This window comes from Bubalus bubalis, chromosome 20 (assembly GCF_019923935.1).
Source record: "Bubalus bubalis isolate 160015118507 breed Murrah chromosome 20, NDDB_SH_1, whole genome shotgun sequence".
Lineage (NCBI taxonomy): Eukaryota > Metazoa > Chordata > Mammalia > Artiodactyla > Bovidae > Bubalus > Bubalus bubalis.
In genome coordinates, this window is record NC_059176.1 from 35734872 (window position 1) to 35760593 (window position 25722).

Genomic DNA, 25722 nt, shown 5'->3' on the forward strand with positions numbered 1-25722 from the left:
GGCCATAGGGCCCCGCGGAGGAGGCCCCAGCAGGCGGACCAGGCTGCCCGAAAAGCCTCCCGAAGCTCCCAGCCTGTTGCTTATTCATTCAGAGTGGGAAAGCGCCAGCCCAGCGCGGCCAGCCACAGCCGGGCTGGCCATGTAAGGCCCCCAGGCGGCCCTGCCTGCCCGGTGCCCTACAAAGAGCCTCGTGCAGCCCTGGGCACCGCCCCTGCCCTGCCCTGACCCCCTTGGCCTCGAAATGCTGTCATCGGAGGAGCCGTCCCGCTCGGGACAAGGCCAGGATGGACAAAGCTAGAGCTGGGGCGGGAAAGGAGCTGTCCTGTCCTCGAGGCCGTGGGAAGAGAAGCACGCACGGGGGGCCACTCCTGAGAGCCTCTCGGTCCACCAGGCCTCCGCAGAGGGGCCACCATGGCTCTGGCCCTAACTGGCTGGCAGCTGGTGTGGGGCGCCTGCGTCTGCGTCCTGGTGCACGGGCAGCAGGCGCCGCCAGGGCAGGGCTCGGACCCGGGACGCTGGCGGCAGCTGATCCAGTGGGAGAACAACGGGCACGTGTACAGCCTGCTCAACTCGGGCGCGGAGTACGTGCCGCCGGGGCCTCAGGGCTCCGAGGCTAATTCCCGGGTGCTGCTGGCGGGCGCGCCCCAGGCCCCTCCGCGGCGCAGCCACGGGAGCCTCCGGCGTCGGCAGGCCCCGTCCCTGCCCCTGCCCGGGCGCGTCGGCTCGGACACCGTGCGCGGCCAGGCGCGGCACCCCTTCGGCTTCGGCCAGGTGCCCGACAACTGGCGCGAGGTGGCCGTCGGGGACAGCACGGGCATGGCCCGGGCCCGCACCTCCGTCTCCCAGCAACGGCACGGGGGCTCCGCCTCCTCGGTCTCGGCCTCTGCCTCTGCCTTCGCCAGCACCTACCGCCAGCCGTCCTCCTTCCCGCAGCAGCAGTTCCCCTACCCGCAGGCGCCCTTCGTCAGCCAGTACGAGACGTACGACCCCTCGACGCGGACCTACGACCAGGGCTACGTGTACTACCGCAGCGCGGGCGGCGGCCTGGGCGCGGCGGCCGTGGCCTCGGCGGGGGTCGTCTACCCCTTCCAGCCGCGGGCGCGCTACGAGGAGTACGGAGGTGGCGGCGGCGAGGAGCAGCCCGAGTACCCGCCGCAGGGCTTCTACCCGGCCGCCCCGGAGAGGCCGTACGCGCCGCAGCCCGCCGACGGCCTGGACCGGCGCTACTCGCACAGCCTGTACCACGAGGGCACCGCGGGCCTCGAGCCGGCCTACCCCGACCCGGGCCCCGACGCCGCGCAGCCCAACGGCGGCGGGGGCGACCCCCGCCTCGGCTGGTACCCACCCTACGGCAACATGCCGCCCGAGGCCTACAGCCCTCCGCGGGTCGTGGAGCCGCAGCCCCCCTTCCGCGTGCTGGAGCCTCCCTACCTGCCGGTGCGCAGCTCCGACGCGCCCCCGCCGGGCTCCGAGCGCAACGGCGCGCAGCAGGGCCGCCTGAGCGTGGGCAGCGTGTACCGGCCCAACCAGAACGGTCGAGGTGAGTCCGTCCCGGCGCCCGGGGCTTCGTCCGTCCTTTACAGAATGCCTCCCCCGCCTGCTAAGTCAAGACCCCCACCCTGGCCCCCATCGGCAGCCCAAGTGCTTCCCAGGCCTTCGCCACCGTCCACACATCCCCATGGCGCCAGGATTTGGCCAGGCAGGCCAAGGCTCTGACCTGGCCGGTAGGGGACGGAGGGGCTGGACAGGCTTTGAAAAGAGACGCTTGGGTCATCTGAGGACACATAAAGGAGCCCCTCTCCCCGCCTCTCCCTTGTTCCCACTGGGGCATGTCCTCCCTCTTGGGGGTGCCCCTCTGCTAGCCTCACAGGGTGAAACACGGAGCGTCCGGGTTAGAAAGGCCTCGGGAACACCTCCGGAGGTGTGACAAGTTCCCGGTCACTGGGCATAGGTGGGCTTGGCGTGAACGAACAAGAGGTTAGAAGAGAGGGTCTGGCCTGACAGGAGAGCAGATTGGACCTCCCGGGGTTCCTTCGCGGGACACTGCCAGGCCTGGACTAGAGAGGCAAGTGAGTGCCTGGCCTGGGCACCAGAAAACTTAGTAATCTACTTAAGTAATATTTCAGTGCATTTTTAGATCAAAAGTCATGCCAAAAAAAGATGAACAAAATATCAAATTTTGAAATAGAATCAGTAATGGTGCCATGCCAAACTGTATTCAAGCCAGGGAAAAACTGAAAATTAGCAATAGCAATCTGTCTTTATATGAAATTTTGATATTTTCTTCATCAGATTTCTTTTTTTTTGCAGTACTGCTGATTTTTAAAAATATTGCCTCAAATATTACTTCCCTTAGTTACTGAGATCTTAGATGCCCTCTTAAGTTTTGCACCCCAGGCTGGGAAGAGTCCCTGGAGGCAGTTGTGGACAGGAATGCGGGGGGGGGGGGGGGTGTTGAAGATACGACCTAGTCTCAGGAAAGCTATCTGCACACTGGAAGGGGCGGCCTTCCTTCTTCAGATGAGCAGCTCCACACATGCTGTTCTAAGGCAGGCTACCTTGGCAAGGGCCCACGAGTGGTCTGGCCAGGGCTGAACGGCCATTGACCTAACCTCTGCCCTCCTAGAATTCCCTTTCCTGCTTCTGTCTCTGCAAGTCCGCAGTCAGCTCTGGTCAAGGTTTTCCATTCAAACCCCAATGTGTGTGCATTCCACGTCAGCCTTGCCTCTTTCAGGTTGCAATTAATATTCCTGATTCTTTACTCCTGCTTCTCTGCTCCACACCAGGGTTGCTGTGCCAGGCCCACCAGGTGAGGGCTAAGCCCTGAGGGGCTCAGGGGCACAGATACTGCACCTCCAGCCTTTGTTCCTCTGCCTCTGTCCACATGGGGATGCATCCTTGTCTCCAGCCATACTGACCTTGGGTGAGAGGCTGCTGCTGGGTTGCAGGGGTGGGGACTCTTGACTCTCTGTGGGCTGCTGGAGCCCAAGGCTAGGGGAGGGAAGTGTCCCCAATGGTAGTACTCGCTCCCTCACATTCAGGGGCTTCCCAGGTGGTACTAGTGGTAAAGAACCTGCCTGCCAATGCAGTAGACGTAAGAGATGTGGATTCAATCCTTGGGTCGGGAAGGTCCCCTGGAGGAGGGCATGGCAACCCACTTCAGTATTCTTGCCTGGAGAATCCCATGGACACAGAGCCTGGTGGGCTACAGTCCATAGCGTTGCAGAGAGTCAGACATGACTTAGCTTCAGCTCTCCCTCACATTCAAAGCATAGCCTTCAACTTGGGATGCTGAATCCCACTTTAAGAACCTGCAGGTGCTCCAGACAGGAGCTAGAGGGAGGGCCCTTCTATGATGTGATGAAGGATTTCGCGGCCTCACCTGCATCTGATTCTCAGCAGGACTCGCAGCAGCCCTGCAGTGGTGTGTGGTACCACCCTGCATCAGCCCCTGCTAGAGCTCCGTGGAGGAGAGCACGTTTTATCTATAGGCTAAACTGTTGTGGTGAATTTTCTTCGAATGCAAGACCGCGGAGTGGGGCTCAGCCAGAAGCACTCCACCTCTGGGCGGAGAAGAAAACCCAGGCCTCAAATAGCAGTACTGGCAGAGCCAGGCCTTGGACTCATCATCTGTGCCCCGAGCCAGTGGCTTTTTCTAAGGCCCTTCTGTGGCCTGTTAGATCTTAAGGTTCAGAGGGAGACTGACCAGGGCAAGGCTGTGTCTGGAGTGGAGGTGCTTGGTGCTCAGGAGGGCCTCTGGCCATTGCCCCTGATCCCCAGTGTTCATTTGAGATTAAAGACATTTCTGCCCTGAAGGAGATGCCAAGCTGAATCCAGGCCCTGCCCTGAAGGAGACATAGAGGAGGGGGCATCTCAGGGCTGTGATCAGGCAGGCATTGGGCGGGTGGGGAGAGGGTGGTGGTGTAGGGGAGCCAGAGGAGGGGCCTCCCCAGTCAGGGACTAGGAACCAGGGAGGACTTCTAGGAGGAGTAGGTACCCAAGTATTGCTGCAAGTCGTCAGCACCCTCCAGGTGCCCCTTCCCTAATCCTGGAGGGGATGGTGTGTGGGTGGGGGATGCAGGCAAAATCCGGGCTCACAGAGAGGCCAGAGAGGGAGCAGTACCTTCTCCCCCATCATTTGTTCCCCTTCCCACCCTGCTAGGCTGGGACCATGGAAAATCCCGGCTCAGGGAAGGCCAAGCTTTGTGCTTGAGATCAGACCCCCAGGCCTGGTGTGGGAGTCCAGGGCGGATTCTCCGAGGCTGACCTCATTCCTCCTGGCCGCACACCCAGGGGTCTGAGGCTGGGCGCTGGCAGCCCGCGCGTGTACGGGCGTGGACATGTCCTCACAATACCAAACACATGTGCACACCGCCCACGGCCTCCACGTTTGGGCGGTTTCCAAGCGCCTGTCCGGAGCCTGGTTTCTTCCTCGGGTGCCTGTACCCGCTTCCCTCCCACCCTGGAGAGGGGGACCCAAGGGTTCCTGCAATACCATTGTCTCTGAAACATGTAGCTGGATGGAAGGCAAGGAAATAGGGGCCCAGGTCACATACCTGGCCTGACTGTCCCAGCAAATCCAGGCAGAGGCCTGGGGATGGGCTGCCTGCTTCCCAGGCCCTGCTGAGACCCCTGAGCTGTGCCCCTCCCTCTCCCACAGCCAGGCTGTCTCCTCCTAGCCTCCTTGTCCCTGTTCCTGCCTCCCCACAGCCTCAGCTCCTCTAATCTGCTGATATTTGTGCGGACTAAGATGACTCCAGGCCCTGGAAAACCATGCCTCTTCTCCCAGGGCTCCCCCTTAAACCCCTGGCCTTTTTCACTGGTTCTGGCCACCCTGTGAAAATAAGGTGGAGCAGCCGCCCTAGGAGGACGGCCAGTTGGAGGGCATCCTCCCAGGGCACCTCTGATGGCTGTGCCAGCCCTGCCTGGCACGGTTCCTCCAGGTCTGTCCTCACACAGCCAGTTGGAGCTGTAACTGCCCCCTCCCTGGTTTCTTCCAGTCCATCCTACGTGTGAGGTAGATACACTCTTGCATTGCTGACCACATTACTCTCCTGCTCAATGAGGTTCTGGGGCTCCCAAGGCCTTCAGGACAAAATCGCAAATGCCTTAGCCTATTGCTCCAGAACCTGAGGCACCTCCTCCTGTCCCCTCCTTCTCCATCTCTCAGGCCTCCACAGCCCCCAGGGATGGTCCGGGCCTAGGTGTTTCTAGGGTCCGCCCCTCTCCATCCAGCCTCCTGTGCCCAAGAGTCCAGATGGGACCCCTTAGTCCCTGAGAGCAGCCTAGGCTCCCTGCTGCACCCCCTGCTGCCTGCCCTTCTCCCCACCAGGACCTGCCTTCCTGACTCAGGTCACGCACCCACCTCCACAAGGCTTGAAGGAGATGCAAGGGCAGACAGAGCAGGCCTCCACTCAGCAAGCATCCGGAGTCAGAGCCCCCAGGCAGGAATGATGATCACAACTCCAACCATTTGCAGAGAAGCACCTGCTGAGCTTAGTGGCCTCAATGTGCAATTTCATTCACCCCACAGCCTCCTAGAGAGGTGGGGATTACAGGCCAGTGGTGCAGATGAGAAAATTGAGACCCGGGAAGGTCTCACAGCTGGATGCGACAGAGCCAAGACTTCACACTGAGCCTGTCATGTCTTCATGACTCTGAGAGGACCCCACCCTCAAGTCACCTGTGAGCCAGGCCCCAGTTCTCCCAGCCACGTCCAGGGGGAATAATTCTGCTAGCATATGTTGGACACTTTATATTTATACATCATCTCTCTTTATTCCCATAGCAACCCCACCAGCCAGATGCTGATAATCCATCCCATTTCATAGATAAGGTGGTGGGTTCACTTGCTGATTGTCACATGACCTGTTAGTAGTGAAACCAGAATTTGGGTCTGTATGACTCCCCATCCTGGGTTCTTAACGCCCACGCATTATTTTTTTCCTAAATCTTCATGAATGGAGGCTTACCTCTCACATCCATTTGGTCATTTAGCAGATACTTGACTCCTACTGTGTTCTGGGCAGTGAGCACTGGTTGTGACAAAGTGAGATGAAACAGAATGTGCACAGATTTAGAAGCAAAGAACACCTTCCCAGTGTGGTGTTAGCATGAAGCCCTATCATTTCCACTCCAGACTCCAGAATATTTAACAAGCACATGGACAGCACCTGACACTGTTCTTGGAAATTTACAGTTAGAGTCGTTTAATCCTCATAACGGGCTTCCCAGGTGGCACTAGTAGTAAAGAATCCACCTGCCAATGCAGGAGACGTAAGAGACGTGGGTTCGATCCCTGGGTCAGGAAGATCCCCTGGCGTAGGAAATGGCAACTCACTCCAGTGTTCTCGCCTGGAGAATTCCATGGACAGAGGAGGCTGGCGGGCTACAGTCCACGGGGTTGCAAAGAGTAGGACACGACTAAGCACATATACCATCCTCATAACAACCTTTGTTGTTACTATTACTCCCATTTTGCAGATGAGGAAACTGAGGCCCTCAGAGGTTAAGCAACTTGCCCATGACTGCTTTAACTGGTGATGGGTGGAGGCAGAATCGCAGCTCAGCACTCCTTTTTCCTTCCCTGAAGTTGTCCCAAGTTGCTCCTTTAGAAAGAAATGGAGTCTCAGGCCGAGGAAGTTGGAGTAAAGGGTCAGACGGCTATGGAGACAGAGGGGCCTGGGTCCTCTTGCTGCTCCCCTGTTTGGCAATCGGAGGTCACTGGTGTCGGAACAAACAAGTTGTGTTGGGGACAGCCTCCTTGCAGGCAGACTTCCTGTCTCCTCTCATATCTGCCAGTTGAGGGCCACATCCTCTCCCCCTGCTCTCAAACTGGACTGTCCCTGCAGGAAGAGACAGCTCCCATTTTAAATAATTATAATTGCAACTGATATTACTGAACCCTTAATGTGTATCAAGGACTTCCCTGGTGGCTAGGACGATAAAGAATCCTCCTGCAATGCAAGAGACCCAGGTTCGATCCCTGAGTCAGGAAGATCCCCTGGAAGAGGGCATGGCAACCCACTCCAGTATTCTTGCCTGGAGAATCCCATGCACAGAGGAGCCTGGCGGGCTACAGTCCATGGGGTCACAAAAAAGTCAGACACGAAGGAAGCGACTGAGCACCCACAGTATGCCCCAGACACTATGCCAAGCATTTTATTTTTGTTTCTTCCTTTAGTCCTCCCGGCAAGCTTGTGAGGTATTATCACCCCCATTTTACAAAGGAGGCAGCTGAGGCTAGAGAAGTTCGGTAACTCATCCAGGGTCCCAGAATTCAGCAGCAGCCAAGCTCAGATCCAGGCTGACTCCCCTCACCAAACCTCAACCTCCCCTTCTGCTCCTGCCCCTCAAGGAAGGGTATGTCTCCACCTTCATTGTTTCTCTCAGATCTAAACCCCATTAAGACACAAAAAGTTGGATTTTTTTGCCTTGAGTTCGCAGGCCCCACAGAGCTTGTTGGGGTGGTGGCCCAGCAAGGCGCTTCAGGCCTTATAGGTACTAGTCTACTGCCGCACTTGGCTGGGGCAGGGGGGGGTGGTGTTCTGGCCTTTCGCCCCCTCTCCTCCTCTCTCCCACTCTAGGTGCCCCCATCTCAATGCCCTCTCACCTCCGAAGGGGCATTTCACCTCCAAAGGGGCACTTCTCCCCAGTAGTCCCAGCCCAAGTCCACGCGACTCCTGTCCAAGCCAAGAACACATGGAAAACTCCCCAGGGCAGTGGCTGGAAAGGCAGGAGAGGAAGGGCGGGGGAGGAGCCGGTGGCCGGCCCCAGCAGCCCACACCTGCTTCCAATTCTGTGCCCGGCATTCCTGCGGAGCAGCAGCCCGCTCGGGAGGGAGGGAGGGAGGCCGGAAGGAGAGGCTGCTCCCGTCCCTCCCCTTCCCCAGCCTAACAGCCTCCTCCCCACAGGCGGCTGGAGCCAGAGGACCTTGCTGTCTGGGTTCAGGAGTGCAGGGCCAGGCTGCACCTGGGTCCCTCTCCCCCTTACTGATGGGCACCCAGAAACCGGGCATGTCAGCATCACCTGAAAATGGAGTGAGGGCATCAGGACACCAGAGCAGGAAGGTGCCCAGAGGGGGAAGTCGAGGCCTGAGGAGCGTCAGCCACCCAAGTCTCAGGAGACAAGCCGCCCTTCCTCCCTGTCGTGGGCTGATGGGAACCATGGTTTTCCAGCCCCAAAGCTAATCCTTTCTGAAAAGAAAGGGCTTTTGGAGTCAGTCCTAGCCTCTACTTGATAACGAAGGCTGTGCTCCCATAGGCAGTGCAAGCAGACCCTTTGTGGGATGCCGATGTTTGTCCTCAGGCTCGCTGAGGGCATGCAGGTGCCAGGCCCCGAGCTGGGGTACAGGGAACTCAGGGGCACTCTGAACCCATCCCTGTTCTCACCGGGGCCTTAGCCCCGGCAGGCAGGATGCCATGGTCCAGGTCCACTTCCTTCTCTTGTCAACTCGCCAGCTCTCAGAACACGCTATGCACAGACCTGGGCCACAGCGGGGTGGCGGCAGACAGGTGGTGGAAGAGGGAAGAGGGAGGGGCACTGGGCGGTAGCAGAGGAGGGCTAACAAGGTAGGCCTTGGGACCTCAAGACTGTACCCCGATGAAGGGTCTGTGTGTGTGTGTGTGTGTGTGTGTGTGTGTGTGCGCGCGCGCGCGTGCGTGCGTGTGCATGTGCGTGTGCCTGCACAGCAAGGAATTCCAGGGCACGGGCACTATGAGGTCAGAGATCAGTGGCAGAAAAGGTCAGCTAGGAGCTGCCTCCTGCCCCTTGGGGTTGAGAAATCTGGAAGGCCAGGTTAAGGCCAGACCACAGAAGGCTGGCTGAGGAGAGCAGATAACATCTCATGAGGAAATGCAGCCATTCCACAAACATTCATGGAGTGCCTTTCTCTGTGCTGGTCTAGCGCTGGGTATTCATGAGTTTAAGAAAAGAGACAAAATCCCTGTCCTTGTAGATCTTGTATCTGCATGGGTGAACATGATAAGTAAATAATAGAAGGTGGTAAGTACTGTGGAGAAAGCAGAGAGACGCCAGGGAGCTCTGAAGTGTTGGGAGAGCTTGCAAAGGCGTCAGGGTGGGCTTCATGAAGGTGACTTTTGAGCAAATAGCCAAGTAAGTGAGCCAAGCAGCTATCTGCCAGTAGAGCGTTCCAGACAGAAGAGCCAGCCAGTGCAAAGGCCCTGAGGCAGGAATTCCCTGAGCTTTCAGGTGTGTTCCAGCGTGGTTGGAACAGCACGGCATGGCTGTGGGGGCCTTATAGGAGACAGGTCAGAGAGGTAACAGGGTCCAGACCATGGAGGTCCTGTAGGCTACTGTGAGGACTTTGACTCTCCACTCATGGGGGCGCCGCTGCTGCTAAGGCGCTTCAGTCGTGTCCGACTCTGTGTGACCCCATAGACGGCAGCCCACCAGGCTACACCGTCCCTGGCATTCTCCAGGCAAGAACACTGGAGTGGGTTGCCATTTCCTTCTCCAGTGCATGAAAGTGAAAAGTCAAAGTGAAGTCGCTTAGCCGTGCCCGACTCTTAGCGACCCCATGGACCCTACAAGGCTCCTCCGTCCATGGGATTTTCCAGGCAAGAGGACTGGAGTGGGGTGCCATCGCCTTCTCCGGGGGGAGCCACTACAGTGACCTTTAAGCCGGGTCTCTTTCTGCTATTCTGGGAATGGACTGTGTGGAGACAGACAGCGGGAGTCTGAGAGGAGGCTGGTACAGAGATCGAAGCTGAGATAGCAGCAGCCGAGCCAGGGGGATAACAACGAGGTGGGGGGCAGTCAGTTTCAGCATATATTTTGGAGATAGAGCTGATGAGCTTTTCCTGATGAATTGGACGTGGGGTGTAAGAGAAAGAGAGGGGTCAGGCATGATAGAAAAGGGCTATGTCCTGTGCAGCTGAAAGGGTGAAGTCACCATAAGCTGAGATGGGCAGTTTTGTAAGAAAGATAAAAAGTTCAGGTCACTGAGAAGGGTCTGAGGGGCAGCAAGGGATCCTAGGAGCCCACGGGATCTGCAGAGCCTTCTAGAGGTGGGGGCAGGGCACTAGTCAGGGCCTGCAAGAGAGGAACCGTGGGTGGGTGGGTGGGCATGCTCACACTGGGAAGAGTGTGAGTGATGGAGGGGTGTGAGGAGGTGGCAGGAGGCAGAGGCAGCTCACCTGCCTGGCGGCCTCCTCCAGCTCTGCCCCGGCTGCTTCTGGGTGGTTTGCTCAATTGAACAAACACTTGCCCTCCTCTGAGTCTGCAACTGTCACCCAGAGTAGCGAGGCCATCGATGCCCTTGGACTGCCTCTCCCCGTCTGGTGGGGGCAGCAGTCTGTAGGTGATGGGGAGCCACCAAAGGTTCTGGGCTAGACTCAGTGACCATCCTAGCTCCTTTGCCTGGACTTGCCCTTCACGGTGGGCCACGGTGGATCCTGCAGAACCTTGCCTGCCTGCTGGTCACCCAGGTGTGGCACCGACAGTTTAATGTCCTGATTATTAGACAATCATTTCCTAGGACCCAGAGCTGCCAGCTCCCGTCCCCGAGGCCCTCCCGGCCCATCCTTATTCCAGGCCATGCTCTCTGAGCTTCCTGCTGTCCCCACCGAGGGGCTGCTCTGGAGTCGGGCCGCTCGGGCCAAAACATCCCTGTCTCTACATATTTCACAACCCACTGACCGGTTCCTGCCGGACATTGTTTATCCTCCAGCTCCAGGCTTGAGAGATTAGGGCTCTTTGGCATTCCATTTGCCTTCAGCTGCTTCATGTGAGCAGGAGGCTGGGGAGAAGGATTTCAAAGGAGACGAGGTTTATGGAACTCACAGGAAAGAGGAAGCCAAGAGGAAAACAGGTGAGGTGTAGGCACGCGGAGGGAATGTAACCTCAGACCCTCCACTCTGGGTGGCCGCCAGGAACCGCTGAGCAGGAGGGAACAGATTCCTTCTAAAGCAGAAAGGATTTAGGTCAGACGGTGGGAGAATTTCCTGGCAGCTAGAGTATCGTCTGCAGAGGTTGTGAGAGGTCCTGGGCTCTTGCCCAAAGCTGGGGAATGGCCTGAATAGCTCCTGAAAAATATTTTAATCTCCAAGTGTTTATGGAGCCATCAAACCTGCTCTCACGGGACGGTTACTCTAATCTCCCCGTCATCCACGTGGGGAAACTGAGCCTAAAGAAGGGCCGGGACCTGGAACATAAGGCGCAGAGCGAGATGGCAGATATCGCCTGCTGGACTCTCTCCCACCAGCAGGCCCCAGCTGTGTCCTGCCAGGGAGCAGGAAGACAGTCCTCAGCCTTCCACAGGCTGGTGTGGGGGCCAGCCAGCAGCTCCAGGCCCAGCCCAGGTGAGGCAGGAGGACATCAGACCCCCAAGAGGCAGTGTGCAGGGGCCCTGGGTCCCACTGAGAGGAAGCCCCAGAGGCAGAGGAGGAATGCTGAGTTCTGGCACTTGGCCCCCACTCCGTGTCCTCCCAGCCCTGGAGGGTTCAACGGGGTCCCCAAGGCCGAGGGACTTCCTCCAGACCAGAGGCTGCCTGCAGACTGGCCTTGGGACCGGTTCACTCACACCCAGCCCCTCCCCAGTTGAGCAGCCTAGCTTCAGTCATCCCCAGGGCCCTCGCCCTCTGACTCAGTGTCCTCCCAACCCTAGTCCAGACTGTGCAGCCTGACCCCGTGTGGCCAGCACACTGTCTCTGGGGAAGAGTGTTCACCGGGGGTCAGCCCCAGGCTCCCAGCCCTCAGTCCGTGTTAATGGAAGCAGTGAGGCGTAGACAGGGGCCAGACCCACCCAGGGCCTCGCAGAAGGCCTGTGACAGAAGGGTAAGAAGCCAGGCTCCTGCCTACCTCCTGGGCAAGGACGGCAGGCCGCTGAAGGTGACCAGGCCTCCCTGGTTAGCCTGAACATGCCCATCGCCCAGCCTTTGAGGGGGCAACCCCATCCCCAGGAGACTGGCTAGATCGGGCATGGAGAGTATAAACTGTGGAATTGTACTCACAATGACAAGCAATGAACTTGACATATCTTAAAAGTTAATATTGACCGGAAGTCAAGAAACGGAATGAGACCCATAAGACAATATCATTCATATACCTCACGGATACATAGCCACTTCCAATTTTATACAGAGACACAGATGTTCAAAGACATGTCTAAGGGTCAGGGTAAGGATGAAGGTTAAAAAAACGTAATTATGAGAATGGCCTTGCACAAACCAGTGATAATGGTTGCTCTGAAATGAGAATTCATTTCTCTGCATTATAAAAGTTTATAAAAGTTCTCTGCGTTTATAAAAACAAGTGTCTCCAGAAAAACTTCCCACTACACTACTTTATAATGTCTCCAGTGTGAGGTCCACAAGCTGGCTGACTACATACATTCTGCATAAGACATTCCAGCACCGGCCCCCCCACAAAATTACATCCCATGACTGATGGTTCTCCCTGCCTTCTGATGACCTGATGACCAGGATCTTCCTTTTACAATGCACATTTCTTGGGATGGTGGGGAAGAGAGGTGAGCACAGATCTTGTTGGAACTGAACTTTAACCAACATTGGCCACTCTGTCTGGAGGGCCTGGATGTACCTCCACAAGCCAGAGGTAACAAACCGGTACCCCTACCCCTACATCCACAAGTGCCCACTCAAGCCTTCCCTCAGCCCCCTTGCAACATCACACAGCCCACCCACACACCCAGGCCCCTGTGGAGAGGCTGAAGCCCAAGCCTGCAGGCCTGGCTGCTGATGGAATGCCTCCTGGGAGAGCAGCAGAGAAGGAGGCATTGTTCCTCGCTGGGAAAACATACCAGCTGAGGGAGGGGGCCTGCTGTTCCCAGAGACCTCAGTGGGGGATTTTAAGGGGGGTTGAGGGGACCCAGCCTAGACTCTGTCTTTTCCAGTAGCTTCCCCCATGGCAGTGAAGGTGGGGAGTCACAGGACCCCCGTGCTGGTCAGAGATGCAGAACAAAGAACATAAAATAATAATTAGGGTGATTCCATTTAAGTTCTAGAAAAGGCATAACCAATCTCAAGTGATTAAAAAGCAGATCAGTGGTTACTTGGGGAGGAGGGAGGGAGAATATACTGAGAAGAGCCAGGGAGGAACTTTCAGGAACGATGGAAACAGACCATAGCATGATTGTGGTGGCCCTAACACCCTGTGTACATTTGTCAAAGCTTATCAAACTGTATGCCTAAAATCCGGCATTTGACTCTGTGTGAATTATAACTTTTAAAAAAAATCATCTTTATAAAAAGAAGAAATAACACGTAAAGTCCTAGGAGAGGTTGGGACCTAGAAGCTCTTCCTGGGGCTTCCTTGACTTGCTCTGTGACTGTGGGCAAATTCATTGCCGTCTCTGAGCCTGCTTCCCTCCAGCACCACTGTGTGCCGTGGTTTCCTGAGGGAGACAGGCTGAGGAGCACGCTTGTGGATGAGTGGAACAGTAAAGTGTGAAGCCACCGATCAGTAAAGAAGCTTGCCTGACAGAGACTGAGAGCTTAACAGTTAGCCCTGAAGCATGCCGAGGGGGTGAATGGGGCGTGAGCCCTGCCCTCAGGGAGTACAGACTGGAGGGGAGCAGACACAGGTGACTATGATGAAATCTAGTAGTGAGGCAGAAGTGTGAGCAGCTTGGAATGTCACTGCCAATCAGAGAAGCCTTCCTGGAGCAGGAGGCACCTGCCTGAACCTGAGGTTCCTCAACAGTAAGAGGAAAATGGTCATCTTTGGCTCAGCCTAGGACCAGGAGCAAGGTTCAGTGTGTGGCCAGGATCAGAATTCAGTATGTGATCAGAGTCAAGGCACATTCAGAGGCCGGGAGTGCACCAGCCCCGAGTACCCCCAGCCTTTTAGCTGGCTCTTTCAGCTTCTCTGGACTGAGAGGAAGGGTCGGGCCAGAAAGCTTTGTAGAGTCATCTGTACAGTGTTTATTGAAACCGGGCCTGGAGTGGGGGTGGCAGGCTGCCTGGTGCCAAATGTGGGTCTCATGCAGCTTCAGGCCCAGCTGACCCACCACCACATGTTGCTGAGGGAAAGGCTCTTTGATAACGGGAAGGGAGCCATTCCTGGCCATTCACCGCCCCCCCCCCACCCCACCCACAAGCTTCTATGGACCAGAGAGTGAGAAACAGCTTGATTCGGAGGTGGCCCTTGCTTTCAGGGCCTGACGCTCCCTGGGGAAATGACTGCAAGCATTCCTAGGGGCTTGAGTAACGGGGCCGAGGCTGGCCAAGACAGCCCCCATCAGCCAGGAGCCACCTCATCCTCACCCACCCTTGTGCTCCGTGCTTCCTCTTCATTCCAAGCAGGTGAGATCACACTGGCTGCTCCCGCCTGAGGCCTGGGCCCCAGGCAGGCAGGGGTGAGGTCTGGGAGCCCCAGAGATGAATTTGTGAGGGGTGACAGGCAGGCAGAAACCTCTGGGAAAAGCTCAGAAGCCAGCGTCCCCCTCTTCTGTCTCATCTTCTGGACCTGCAAGCTGACAAGAGGGTTCTGGCAGCAAGAAGAAGGGGCTCAAGCCCCCTCACTCTGCCTGCCCCCCAAAAAACAGAGGGCTTGAAAGAAGCTAAGAAGAGCTTACAGCTTCATTTTATCATTTATCTGCCAGAAGCCCGGCAGCATGAGAGAGGAGGGGACGTGGAGACCCAAGCCCATTCCTCTTTAAGCTGGTGGCTGAGCTGGGATGGAGCCCAGGGCTCTGGAGGCCCCCCACCCACCTCCCACCCTACCCCTTCCACACACCCAACATCAAGATCTTTCCTTCTTTATTCCGGGTGGCTAGGGTCTGGACACCTGAGTTCGGCTTCTGCTTAGTCCTAATAACTCACTGGGATGAAGTTATGTACGGGATGGGGAGCAGAGTGGACAGACCCTTGGCTGCAGCCTGAGCGGAGGAACAAGTGATCCAGGGACTGGACCAGATTCCAGACTTCCCCTGGGCACTGGGCCCCAGGCCCTCCTCAGACAGGAGGCCAGAGGCTGCAGACGGGAAGGTGTGGTCCACTCTGGGGGCCAATGACAGGATGAAAGGAATCCTGAGCAAGGCGGGCTGGGCGCCCAAGCCGAGAATCCTGCCCTGTCAGCAGCCTGCTCCAGGGACGTGTTTTCTTGTGAGCCCATCCCTTCCTGGCCACCCTCACTTCTGCCAACCGCCATTCACCTGGCTCTGCCCAGGAGCCTCTGGTACCCGCTGAGGGCTGGAAGCCTAGGGCTCGCTCTTGGCAGTTCACGAAGAATGCCAACTGCAGGGGAGAGACGAGCAGAGAGTGTCTGGGGGCTGGTGCCCTGGAAAATAAGGATACCAATGGGAGTGTCTGCGTCAGGAAATTGCTTGGTTCACTCGATCCTGCCCACAGGCCCTTGTTCATGCTATGCCCCCTGCCGAGACCACTCTTTTGTCTTCTCCGGTTCTCCAAATCCCCCCCAAATCTCCCAGGAGGCTCAGTGATCCCCACAGCATGGAGTCCCAGAGGTTAGCCCCTACTCCCTGACCTCTCTGACCCCACACCCGAGCCTAGAGAGAATGATTCATGTCACACACCTCGCTTACACACATATTGGGAGTCTTCCAAGAGGAGGTGACAGCCAGTGTAGAGAACTGAGAATGACCAAGGACATTTGGAGTTGGGGAGGTCTCTGAGCTGTAAATTTAACCCTGGCCCTCCTCAATGCCAAGCTATTGCTCCCTCCTCTCTCTCCTTCCCACTCCTCACTCCAGGTCTCCCTGACTTGGTCCCAGACCCCAACTACGTGCAAGCGTCCACTTACGTCCAGAGAGCCCACCTGTACTCCCTGCGCTGTGCTGCGGAGGAGAAGTGCCTGGCCAGGTAAGGAGATGACGTGTGGACAGTCACTGGGAGTCACCCAGAACCTGTCTGCAGGCTGCACCACCCTGGTCTTCTCATTGGTGGGCCTTGTCTGCCCCCAGAGTTTCAAGTGGGGAAGGGAATGGGGAGATCCAGCTTTTATGTATACATCATCCTGCAAGGAACTTAATGACATTTCATCTTCATGCCCGCTAGTGATAAAAAAACCTGCCTGCCAATGCAGGAGACATAAGAGAAAAGGGTTCTATCCCTGGGTGGGGAAGATCCCCTGGAGAAGGAAATGGCAACTCACTCCAGTATTCTTGCCTGGAGAATCCCTTGGACAGAGGAGCCTGGTGGGCTACAGTCCATGGGGTTGCAGAGTCAGACACGACCGAGCAATTTAGCACGCCACTTCACATCAGTAACTGAGGAGCAGTGAGAAGAACTGAAACCCTCAGATCTGAACTGCGTCATGAGAAGGTTCCAGGAAAGTCTTCTAGCTGCCGTCAGGACAGAGGACAGGATTGTGGAACCATCTCCACGGAGGACAGGTGGAAGCTGGCCAGAAGGGGCCAAGGGCACAGGCGGCCGTGAGGCCTCCATCACGTGTTGCCCCCGAGAGCGGGGAAGGCCATTAGCACTGGCGCCCAGGAGGCGAGCACAGACTCTCCATTACACCTGGGTGATTCTGCCTCTCGCAGAGCTTGCTTCTCAGTTTGACGGCGAATGTTCTGATCAAATATGTATGCGTTGAGGACATCTCCCCATGCTAAAACAACTAGTTAAAGATTACATTGACTTACTTCTTTGGTTTACATCCCTCTATGTTGAAAGCACCTTAATTATTTGCTTTCTTAAAGCAGTTGAACTCTTGTTTCACTTTCGAGTATCTAGGAAATGCTTGGGGATCTCAGCATTTTCTCACTGATGGAAAATGTGAGAAATTTTCATTCTCTGCCTCTCATTCACTGCCATTTAGAGTAGCTGACCGCAGACCGTTATCTGTCTGTAACAAGATGAGGGTGCTTGCAGTGAATGTCACTCAATTCACCGCTTCCTTCATCGAGAAAGTCTTGCTTCAAAAAAAGAAGTATCAGCTGAACTAGTGTGATCAGTGATGTAGCTGATTTACATGTTGGTGGAAGTTCCTTATCTCCTTACAGACTGGCCACAGACAGTGTGAGAGCTGGTAGAGGTCCAGGGACCACATGTGAGTCCCCTCAGCAGGCCTGCCCACTCAGGTCTCGTACCTGGGAACAGAGCATCATCTTACTACAGCGGCTTCAGAGAACAGGAGTTCAGTCCCCATGGCTGTCCATTGAGGCTGAGTTTTGAAGAGTCTTGAGTCAAAACCAAACTGTTACTCTATCTTCATGGAACATCCCGTGTGCCCACACCTGGGCCCCCAGGGAGGCTGGGGAGGAGGCCGCCAGGGCTCCGTCCGAGGGCTCTTTTGATCTAGCTGGAGAAGGTAGCCGCTCACCCAGATCCAAGCGACAGGGAGTGGAGGAGAGCTGGAAGGGGTGGTTGGCAGGCTGGAGCTGCGCGAGGCCAGAGGAGGGGGCGGTTGGCAGGGGCTGAGGCGTCCGCGGAGGCTGGGTGTGGGATACAGACCTAGAAAATGCAGCAGGACCAGCGCCCTGGAGCGGCAGGGCCTGCGGAGATGGCCGAAAGCACGGCCGCAGACCAGTGCCAGCCCACAGACGGCAGGCGGGCCTCAGACGAGGGAAGGGACTTGCGCCAAGCCTCACCACAGGCTTGTGGCCAAGCTGGGCCTAGAACCCAGGCCCTAATGGGTTCCCACGGTGTGCCGAGCCCAACAGAAGGGCAGGATTTAGCTGAACAGAGGGAAGGAGGATGTTCTGTTCCAGCGCAGACAGAGACAAATTCCAAGCCTCCCTCAGACAAGGCCAAGGGACTTACGTCCTGGCAGACAGAAGCCTGCAGCGCCTGGTGTCCAGACATCTTCTCACAGAGAGCTAATCCCCATGACTGGCCACCTCCTGCCTCTGGCCTCAGGGCCCAACCCTTAATGATTGCTAGGGAAGTGCCCCTGAGGCTGGCCAAGACAGCTGTCCGCAGTCAGCTGAAGGGGGGATGCCTGCAGTCAGCCCTTTTTCCTACCTACGGGGGGTGTGGACAGGTCCCCTCACTGTCGCCCCCCAGCTTTCTCTCTTTTCCCTTCCCTCCTCACAAGGCCCATCTCAGTTGGCAACTGGGGGACAGCAGGTGAATTGTGAGCAGGCAGTTTGCAACCAGTGCTCCCTCAAACAGGTCAAGTAGCCGGCCCTGAAGCCACACAATCAGGGAGAGGTGGCCTACTCACACAGGCCCAGCTTGGGATATGTGTGGTATCAGGGCGTGTTGGAGGCAGTGCTGTACGATCTCCCAGGCAGTTAAGATCCCCCTAAGTGGGGCAATCCCAGCAGACTTCTTGGAGGAGGGGACCTGAGTTGGGGCTAAGAGGCTGGCTGGGTTCTGGGTCAAGTGAACAGAACAGACAAAAGTACAGTGAACGAGTTAAGTCTGTTTGGGAAACAGTATTTGAAGCTAGAACCCAGGGTGTAGGGGGAAGGGAGAAGTCAGAATCTTTTAGACAAGGCTATTTTTTAAAAAGCCCTCCAAAGATTTTGATGTGCCCCCACGCTCAGTTGTGTCTTACTCTTTGCGCCCCATCGACTGTAGCCCACCAGGCTCCTCTGTCCATGGGATTCTCCAGGCAAGAATACTGGAGTGGGTAGCCATTCCCTTCGCCAGGGCATCTTCCCAACCCAGGGATCAAACCCAGGTCTCCGGCATTACAGGCAGATTCTTTACCATCTGAGCCACCACGCTCAGGGACTGTCCCCAACTGAGAGTCATAAGAAGGCATCAGGGATCCTCAGAGGGTCATTATCAGGCCCTGCTTTAGAGTGTCCCCACCAGCAGCTTCCAGCCACATGGCAGAGGGGAGGGGGCGGCCAGCATAGAGGAGCGGAGGCCTGAGCCTTGGCTGCAGCGCAGGGGTCAGCTGTGAGAACCTTCAGGGACAAGACGGCCCGCGCGGGGTGTCTCTGGCTGGTACCTAAGCCCCCTCCCGTCTCCCACCTGTCCCCACAGCACAGCCTACGCCCCTGAGGCCACCGACTACGACGTGCGCGTGCTGCTGCGTTTCCCCCAGCGTGTGAAGAACCAGGGCACAGCGGACTTCCTCCCGAACCGGCCACGGCACACCTGGGAGTGGCACAGCTGCCACCAGTGAGCAGCCGCCCCGCTTCTGGGCCCGGACCCTGCGCCCACGAGCACTCTGGCAGGGGCGGTGCTGGGGGGGTGGCCCCAGGAGGTGTTTTCTGCCAAGAATCCACCACTGGGACAAGGACTTTTCAGCGGAGCCTTAGCAAAAGCTGGGCTGGAAGATGGGACATAGAAGGATCGGCCTGGATAGGAGATGGAAGTGTCTAGAATGCAGGGCATCGCCCAAGGGAGGAGCCCAGGGAGGAGTGAGGGGTCCTGAGGAGGTGCCTCCTGGGGTGCCTGGCTCGGCGGGGACACCAGAGATGCTGCCTGTGGGACACAGGGGCCCAGGCTGGTCAGGAGGCAGGGTCACCCGGGCCGTCTCGGGAGGGGAGCGGGCTGGGCAGGGCCAACTAGGCCCTCCTCTCCCGCTCCTCTCCCGCCCCAGGCACTACCACAGCATGGATGAGTTCAGCCACTACGACCTGCTGGACGCAGCCACAGGCAAGAAGGTGGCCGAGGGCCACAAGGCCAGCTTCTGCCTGGAGGACAGCACCTGCGACTTCGGCAACCTCAAGCGCTACGCCTGCACCTCGCACACCCAGGTCAGGTCAGGTCAGGCTGCAGAGGCGGGGCGGGGCTCCGGGGGCGGGGCAGAGCTGCCTGGAGACGGGAGGCTGGGTCATCCTGAAGACGGGCTGGTGCTGAGGCTCCTGGCCACTCGGCTCCTCCAGAGTGCGGGTCTTCTCGCCAGTCCTGAGGCCACCACAGGGCTCCTCGGGGCCTACCCTGCACCTCCATTTCCAGGGGTGTCCGCTCATGGAAGGAAAAGGAACATTCCAAGGAAGTCCGGATGGCTTAATGTTCCATTTGCCTAGCTGGGCCCCCAAATCCATCTTTCTATCCAGAGAGTGTCCATCTATCCTGCCTATCTCTCTCTGTCCATTCATCCATGCATCTCTCCCAGGCATCCCCCCACCTTCATTTCACCCCTCCTTCTGGCTATTACATCTCTCATTGCTCTGGTCCATCTGCCCAGTGAGCCTAGTACAGGGCAGAGCCATGCTGAGCAGCTCTCGGGGCAGGGAGGGCAGGGTCAGGACAAAGCACAGAGGAAGGAGGCCCCAGGCTGCTGAAGTGGGCATGGGGTGGCTGTCTGAGGAGTGCACAGCACCCAACCTCTGCTCCTGTCCCCTCTCCCAGGGCCTGAGCCCAGGCTGCTATGACACGTACAATGCAGACATCGATTGCCAGTGGATCGACATCACCGACGTACAGCCCGGGAACTACATCCTCAAGGTAGGGCCCCCTGGAGGCTCTCCTCCAGCCTGATGTCCTCACCCCTGACATAAGCTGCACATTCTGGTGTACACCCTCTGGGTGTTAGATCTCACAGGCAGTCACGGGCACTCTAAATGGGGCAATCACGGTAGACTTCCTGCAGGAGGGGACCTGAGTTGGGTCTAGGAGGCTGGGTGGATTCTGGGTCAAGTGAACAGAATGAAAGAGTTAAGTCTGTTTGGGAAGCAGTATTTGAAGCTGGAACCCAGGGTGTAGGGGAAAGGGGAGGCCAGTATCTCCAGGCTAAGGCTCCTCCTTCACACTCCTGTTGCTCTGCAACCAGTGATGTCCCCTGAGGTCTGCACTTCGCATCTGAAGGTCTTAGTCTCAGGCAGACACAGCCTCTTCCCATAAAAAACGCCAAGGAAACTTCAGCCCAGGTGGGGTAATGTTGGAGGAGGGGGTGACTCTCTTCCCTAAGTGACAGAGGACTTGGAGAGCCATGTAGTCCATCCCCCTGTCTGTGGGCAGGGCAGGCTCTGTGCCATCTGGGAGAAGACACTGCCTTTCCCTGAGACACAGACAGGACCCCCTGCAAAGCCAAGGGCTTTATCCCCTCTGGCCTGAACCCCTCCTCCATGTCCGATCATCCCAATGCCCCTTGGTTGGGGGCAGAAGTAGAAAAGCACGTCAGGGGCACAGAACCCAGCGTGGTGCCTCCATGCAGGCTGGGCAGGGGCCAAGTCATCACAGCCTCACCTGGGGAAGCCAAATCTTAGCCCCTTTCTTGCAGGTGCAAAGCCAGGGTGGGGCTCACTCTACTGGGCTCCTTGGGCTCTTCTCCACTCTGGAGTAAAAGAAGAGCAGAGAAGGTCGGCCTGGAAAGCAGCTTTAACCTGCACAAAGATGGGCTGCTAGGCGGCTGCATTCAGAACCCAGCAACCCAGAAGCTGTTGGTTGCAGCCCTGTCCTGAGCACCTCTCACTGGGCTTGGTGAGGCATCTGCTCAGCCTCTCCCAGGGCCCAGCATTGTTCAGGGTGTCTTTTTTCTTCCCTCATTCATCCACTCAACAGACTCACACAAAAGCCCTTCTGAGTTCTAGGTTCCAAGGATTCGTGACATGTAATGCCCAGTTCCTGCCTCTAAGAAATGTAACTTAAAGACAACATCACTGCATCTCTTCTTAAATGCTCTGCAGATAAGGCTGGGTGTGGCCTAACTCAATGAAGCCCTCCCCTGTCAGTCCAACATTTTAAAGACTTCCTCGTGTCCCAGAAGCTCCTCTTCAGCCAGGTTATGCTTGGCTCATCATCTCAGTTGAGTGTCAGGTGCCTTGGGCTCCAGGCCAGGAGATGCCACCTGGCATCAGATAGGCCATCAGCGGATCATCTAGATGGGCACACGTGGTAAAAGGGTGCGGGCTTCATAGTCAGGGAGACCAGGCCTGGGATCCCTGCCCAGCCCTTCACTCGCTGCTGGGTTCCCTGGGGCGGTGGCTCTGAACGCCCTGTGCCGGGCCCCCTGTCCTGAGCTCTGACTGAGGAAGCCTCCTGTCTTCCAAGAAGGGTGATCTGATGGTGCTTTCTTTGACTGTGAGCTGTCTCTCCCTTCTCTCTGTGTGTCTCAGCCTCTTCTCCCATCTCTGCATCAGTGCGTCTCTTGGTCTGGCGTGGTCTGTCTCCATTTCTCTGTCTCCCTCTCTTCTGTCTCCTCTGTATCTGCCCGTCTGCCTCTCCACCTTCCTTGGCAACCAGGTGAAGCGCAGCCCCCTGATCAGACCCCTTTCCATCTGTTCCCTCCCTTCTTCAGGTGCACGTGAACCCAAAGTACATAGTTCTGGAGTCTGACTTCACCAACAATGTCGTGAGATGCAACATCCATTATACAGGTCGCTACGTTTCTACAACAAACTGCAAAATTGTCCAGTAAGTGTTCGCCCACCCCACTCGAGGAGCAGGCAGGGCCACCTGAAACACGGAGGATACCTGCCCTGTGGGTCACCTTGATGGCCACACACGGCTGCAGCTGGACCAGCCCACAAGCTGGGCAGGAGGAGGCGCATCTGTGCCCACCCCAAGCCCAGTGCTCAGGATGGGGGTGGCGCCCGGGCTGCGGGCGCTGATCTGGGGCGTGGCCCCCCATCTCTCAACTGGAGACTAGCAGGGGGCATCAAGGAGGTGCAGGGCTCTGCAGGCCTTGCTCTGTGACTCCCTCACTCTGACCTCAGGCAGCTCACCTCACCTCTCTGATCTTTTCTCTTCAGCACTTCCCACGCAGGCTTGTGAGGCGGATTGAAAGGCCTGACAGATGTCTCTGCGTATTCCAGAACCCTTACACTGGTGCTCAGTGAATGGCAGCTGTGTGAGCCTTAGGGTCCCTGTAAGGTGGATTGAATGAAGCAGTCCCAGATTAGAAGGGATTCTGGCTAGAATCACTTCCACCCCTGGGCCCCCTGGTGGAGGGAGCTGATAAACTCTGCACCCGGGCCTTTGGCACATGACTCCTCAGCTGCCCGGGCTGGCTGTCCTCAGCCTCTCTCCTGATTCCTCACGTGAAGTACTTTGCAGAGGGACTGCCTGCTTACAAACTCATTAAGAAATGCAGTTGCCTTCTGTGTGAATTTTAAATGCTTGATCAGGTCAAAGCAATTCCCTTCCATTTAAAAACTAAAGAAAAAAAGAGTAGACTTCTAGAGCTGTAGTCCATCACCTAGGGGACAACTGGCAGGGATTCTAAGGCCCAGAGAAGCACTTTTCCCCAAACATGCCTGCTTATTAATGGTTTACAGATATGAGAGGCTTAGCCTGTCACCAGGGTCAGGGCTTAGCGTATGACCAGGATTGGGGCTCAGTGTGTGACCAGGATTAAGGCTCAGCATGTGACCAGGGTCAGGGCTTGGTATGTGAGTGCTCCGTGTGTGTTTACAGATAGCCACTTCACCCTTGGCTGCTACCACTAAGCTAACTGTTCACAGCCCCCACCGCACTGTGAGAACAGGAGCCTCTGGTTCAATTCAGAGATTCTGTTCCTCATTAGTGGGATTAGATCAGAATTATCCAGGTCACGGAGTGACCTGGGAACGACTGACTCCTGCCCCATCCCTGGCAACCTAGCCCTTTGGCAGGCCTGGATTTCCAGCACCTTCTTGCTCCTCAGGGCTTGTCTCTTTCAGCCATTAAAATTCCAGGGATCACCTAAACAGTAGAGGTTTTCTGGGAAGCAGTTGAGGGAAGGAGTAGCAGGGGCGGGCGGGAGAGAGACAGGAGCCATACAAGAGGAAAGGGGGCTGAGGGGGGAGCAAGGGAGGCAGGGAGCCCACACGCCCTCTTGTCGCTCCTGCTGCTGGGGAGGGAGCATCCAAACAGCCCCCTGTTTTCCGGGAGGCACCCTGAGCTGGGCCCCTCAGCAGGGTGGACAGAGCAGCTGCCCCACACCCTCTCCAGCTCCACCGGGGCCTGCGGGCACCGGGAATGCCGAGGCCCTTCCTTCCGAGCCCTTTACATAAGTGCTTGGAGAGGCTCAGGGTCTCATTAGCGCGTCTCCGCAACCCTGACCGCAGGCAGGCGGCTGGGCCAGCGCACAGGAAGCTGGACGGAGCCTTCCCAGAAAGGCCACGGGACTGACGCCTGTGGGTTTCAATCATGTTTCTGAAGAGGAAAAAGGAGGCCTTTTTTTTTTTTTCCCCCAAAAGTACTGAGTTAGAAGAAGTAAGAAAGTATTTCCAGACAGTAGCTAATGGCCTAGAAAACAGTCTGGAGCTCAGGGCATGGGGCAGTGTGCTGCCGTGACCATGCCCTGGGTAGGAGCCCATGAAACCCCTCTTCTTAGAGCTGGGGGTGCAAGGCCCCTTTCCCTGAGCCCCGATGACTGAGGGGAGTGGAGGGGAAGCGCTCAGCTGGGGAGGTGGTGGGGGCCTGGCTGACAGTCGACTGAGGTCTCCCTGCCCCTCAGCCTGCCGCTGACCTGCTCTCTTTCTTTCCTTAGATCCTGATCCCGGGGAGGTGTATACAGCCGGCCCACCTCCCCACCTTCCAAAGCAGGCCCTGCTCCCCAGGCAGCCTCCCACCAGGACGAGCCCGGCCCGAAGGCCCCAGCCCCCACTCACAGGCAGGGGCAGCTGGACGCTCGGGAGCATCCTTCCCTGCCCGCCTCAGGGAGCGAACGGGGGCCGAAACCACAGGGACTCCGGATGCCAGGCCCCACTGTGTACTTAACTCTCCCCTACCACGTTATTTTGTTGGTTGTTGGTTTTTATTTTTTATATTTTGGCCATACCACAGAGTAAGATTGCCCAGGCCTGGGCTGAATAAAACAAGGTTTTTCTACTCCGTGGTTTTCTGCATGTGGCCTGCCGGCCGGGATGACCAAAGCTAGGTTGGGCTCAGGGGACATGCTTGGGATCCATCCTTTGCAGCAGAATGTGGAAAGGGCAGCCACCACCCTGTCAGGGCCACAGCTTGACCGAGAGGGCCTCGAGCCCCCGGTGGAAGCCCCATAGGGTCTCTCAGCACCAAGCCCTCTGCGTGGGGAGAGGCCCACGACACACTGGGGGAGGGGCCCCCGGCATCTCATCCTCCACCACCACCCACCCCCCCTTGCTCTCACACAGTCACCCCCTCCACCAGCCACCTGCCCCCTTCTCACATATTGAGCACCTACTGAATGCTCAGCCTATGGTGGAACAGAGTGCACATTAGAGTCAGAGACAGTTCCTGCTCACAGGGGCTGGAGGGGGTGTACCCTCCAACATGAAAACATTCCCTACCTAGTGAGACAGCCTCTGGGGGCAGTGGTGGAGCCCAGGAAGGGAAGGGAGAAGAGCTTACTTGGCAGAGGCTGGTGGAGGCGGTGGCCCGTTCGCTCCTGTCCTGGCAGCAGTACCCTGAGCTTCTGGACCCTGGATCCGGGCCGGAAGGAGCAGAGGAAGTCACTTCCCCTGCTCTTCTCCTCCCACAAGCCCTTGGAACACCTTTGCACCCACGTCCTGCCAGCTCCCTTCTTTCCCAGGGCAGTGACAATAGTGACAAAGGGAAAGAAACTTGGCCCAAGAACCCGGGCTGCGAGTTCCAGGGCCAGTTCTCCTGCTCACCGCTGTGTGACTTTGGGCAAGGCCTGCAACACCTCTGGGCCTCAGTTTCCCTGTCAGTAAAATGGGAATGCTCTCCTGCCTGGCCCACATGTGGCATGGAGAGCCTGTGAGCTACTCCTGCAGGTCAGCCGCAGGGTGTTAGGCCACGTCCAGGTCCTTGTGGTCTCTCCTACCTGCGGCACTCAGAGTCCTCCAAGGAGAAGGGGGTGCCCCCTTCTGGCTCTCACACTGGTCATGCCTCAGGACCCCTGGAGCAGGTAGGCGCTCCGACAGGGTGGAGAGGGCCGTCTTCCTGGAGCCATGCTGTGCTTCCAGAAGGCCCTGGCCCCAGCCCACTGGAGCCCTTGAGCCAT

General features: G+C 57.3%; 1 protein-coding gene across 1 annotated transcript; it reads left to right on the forward strand.

The window, feature by feature from the left end:
- Positions 1-25: 25 nt before the first annotated feature.
- Positions 26-24605, forward strand: LOXL1 (lysyl oxidase like 1). Its single transcript, XM_006047392.4, has 7 exons — positions 26-1540; positions 15695-15803; positions 18885-19022; positions 19447-19603; positions 20202-20297; positions 22090-22205; positions 24265-24605. The coding sequence occupies exons 1-7, from the start codon at positions 412-414 to the stop codon at positions 24269-24271; spliced, it is 1752 nt and encodes a 583-aa protein (XP_006047454.4). The 5' UTR covers positions 26-411; the 3' UTR covers positions 24272-24605.
- The last annotated feature ends 1117 nt before the right edge of the window (positions 24606-25722 follow it).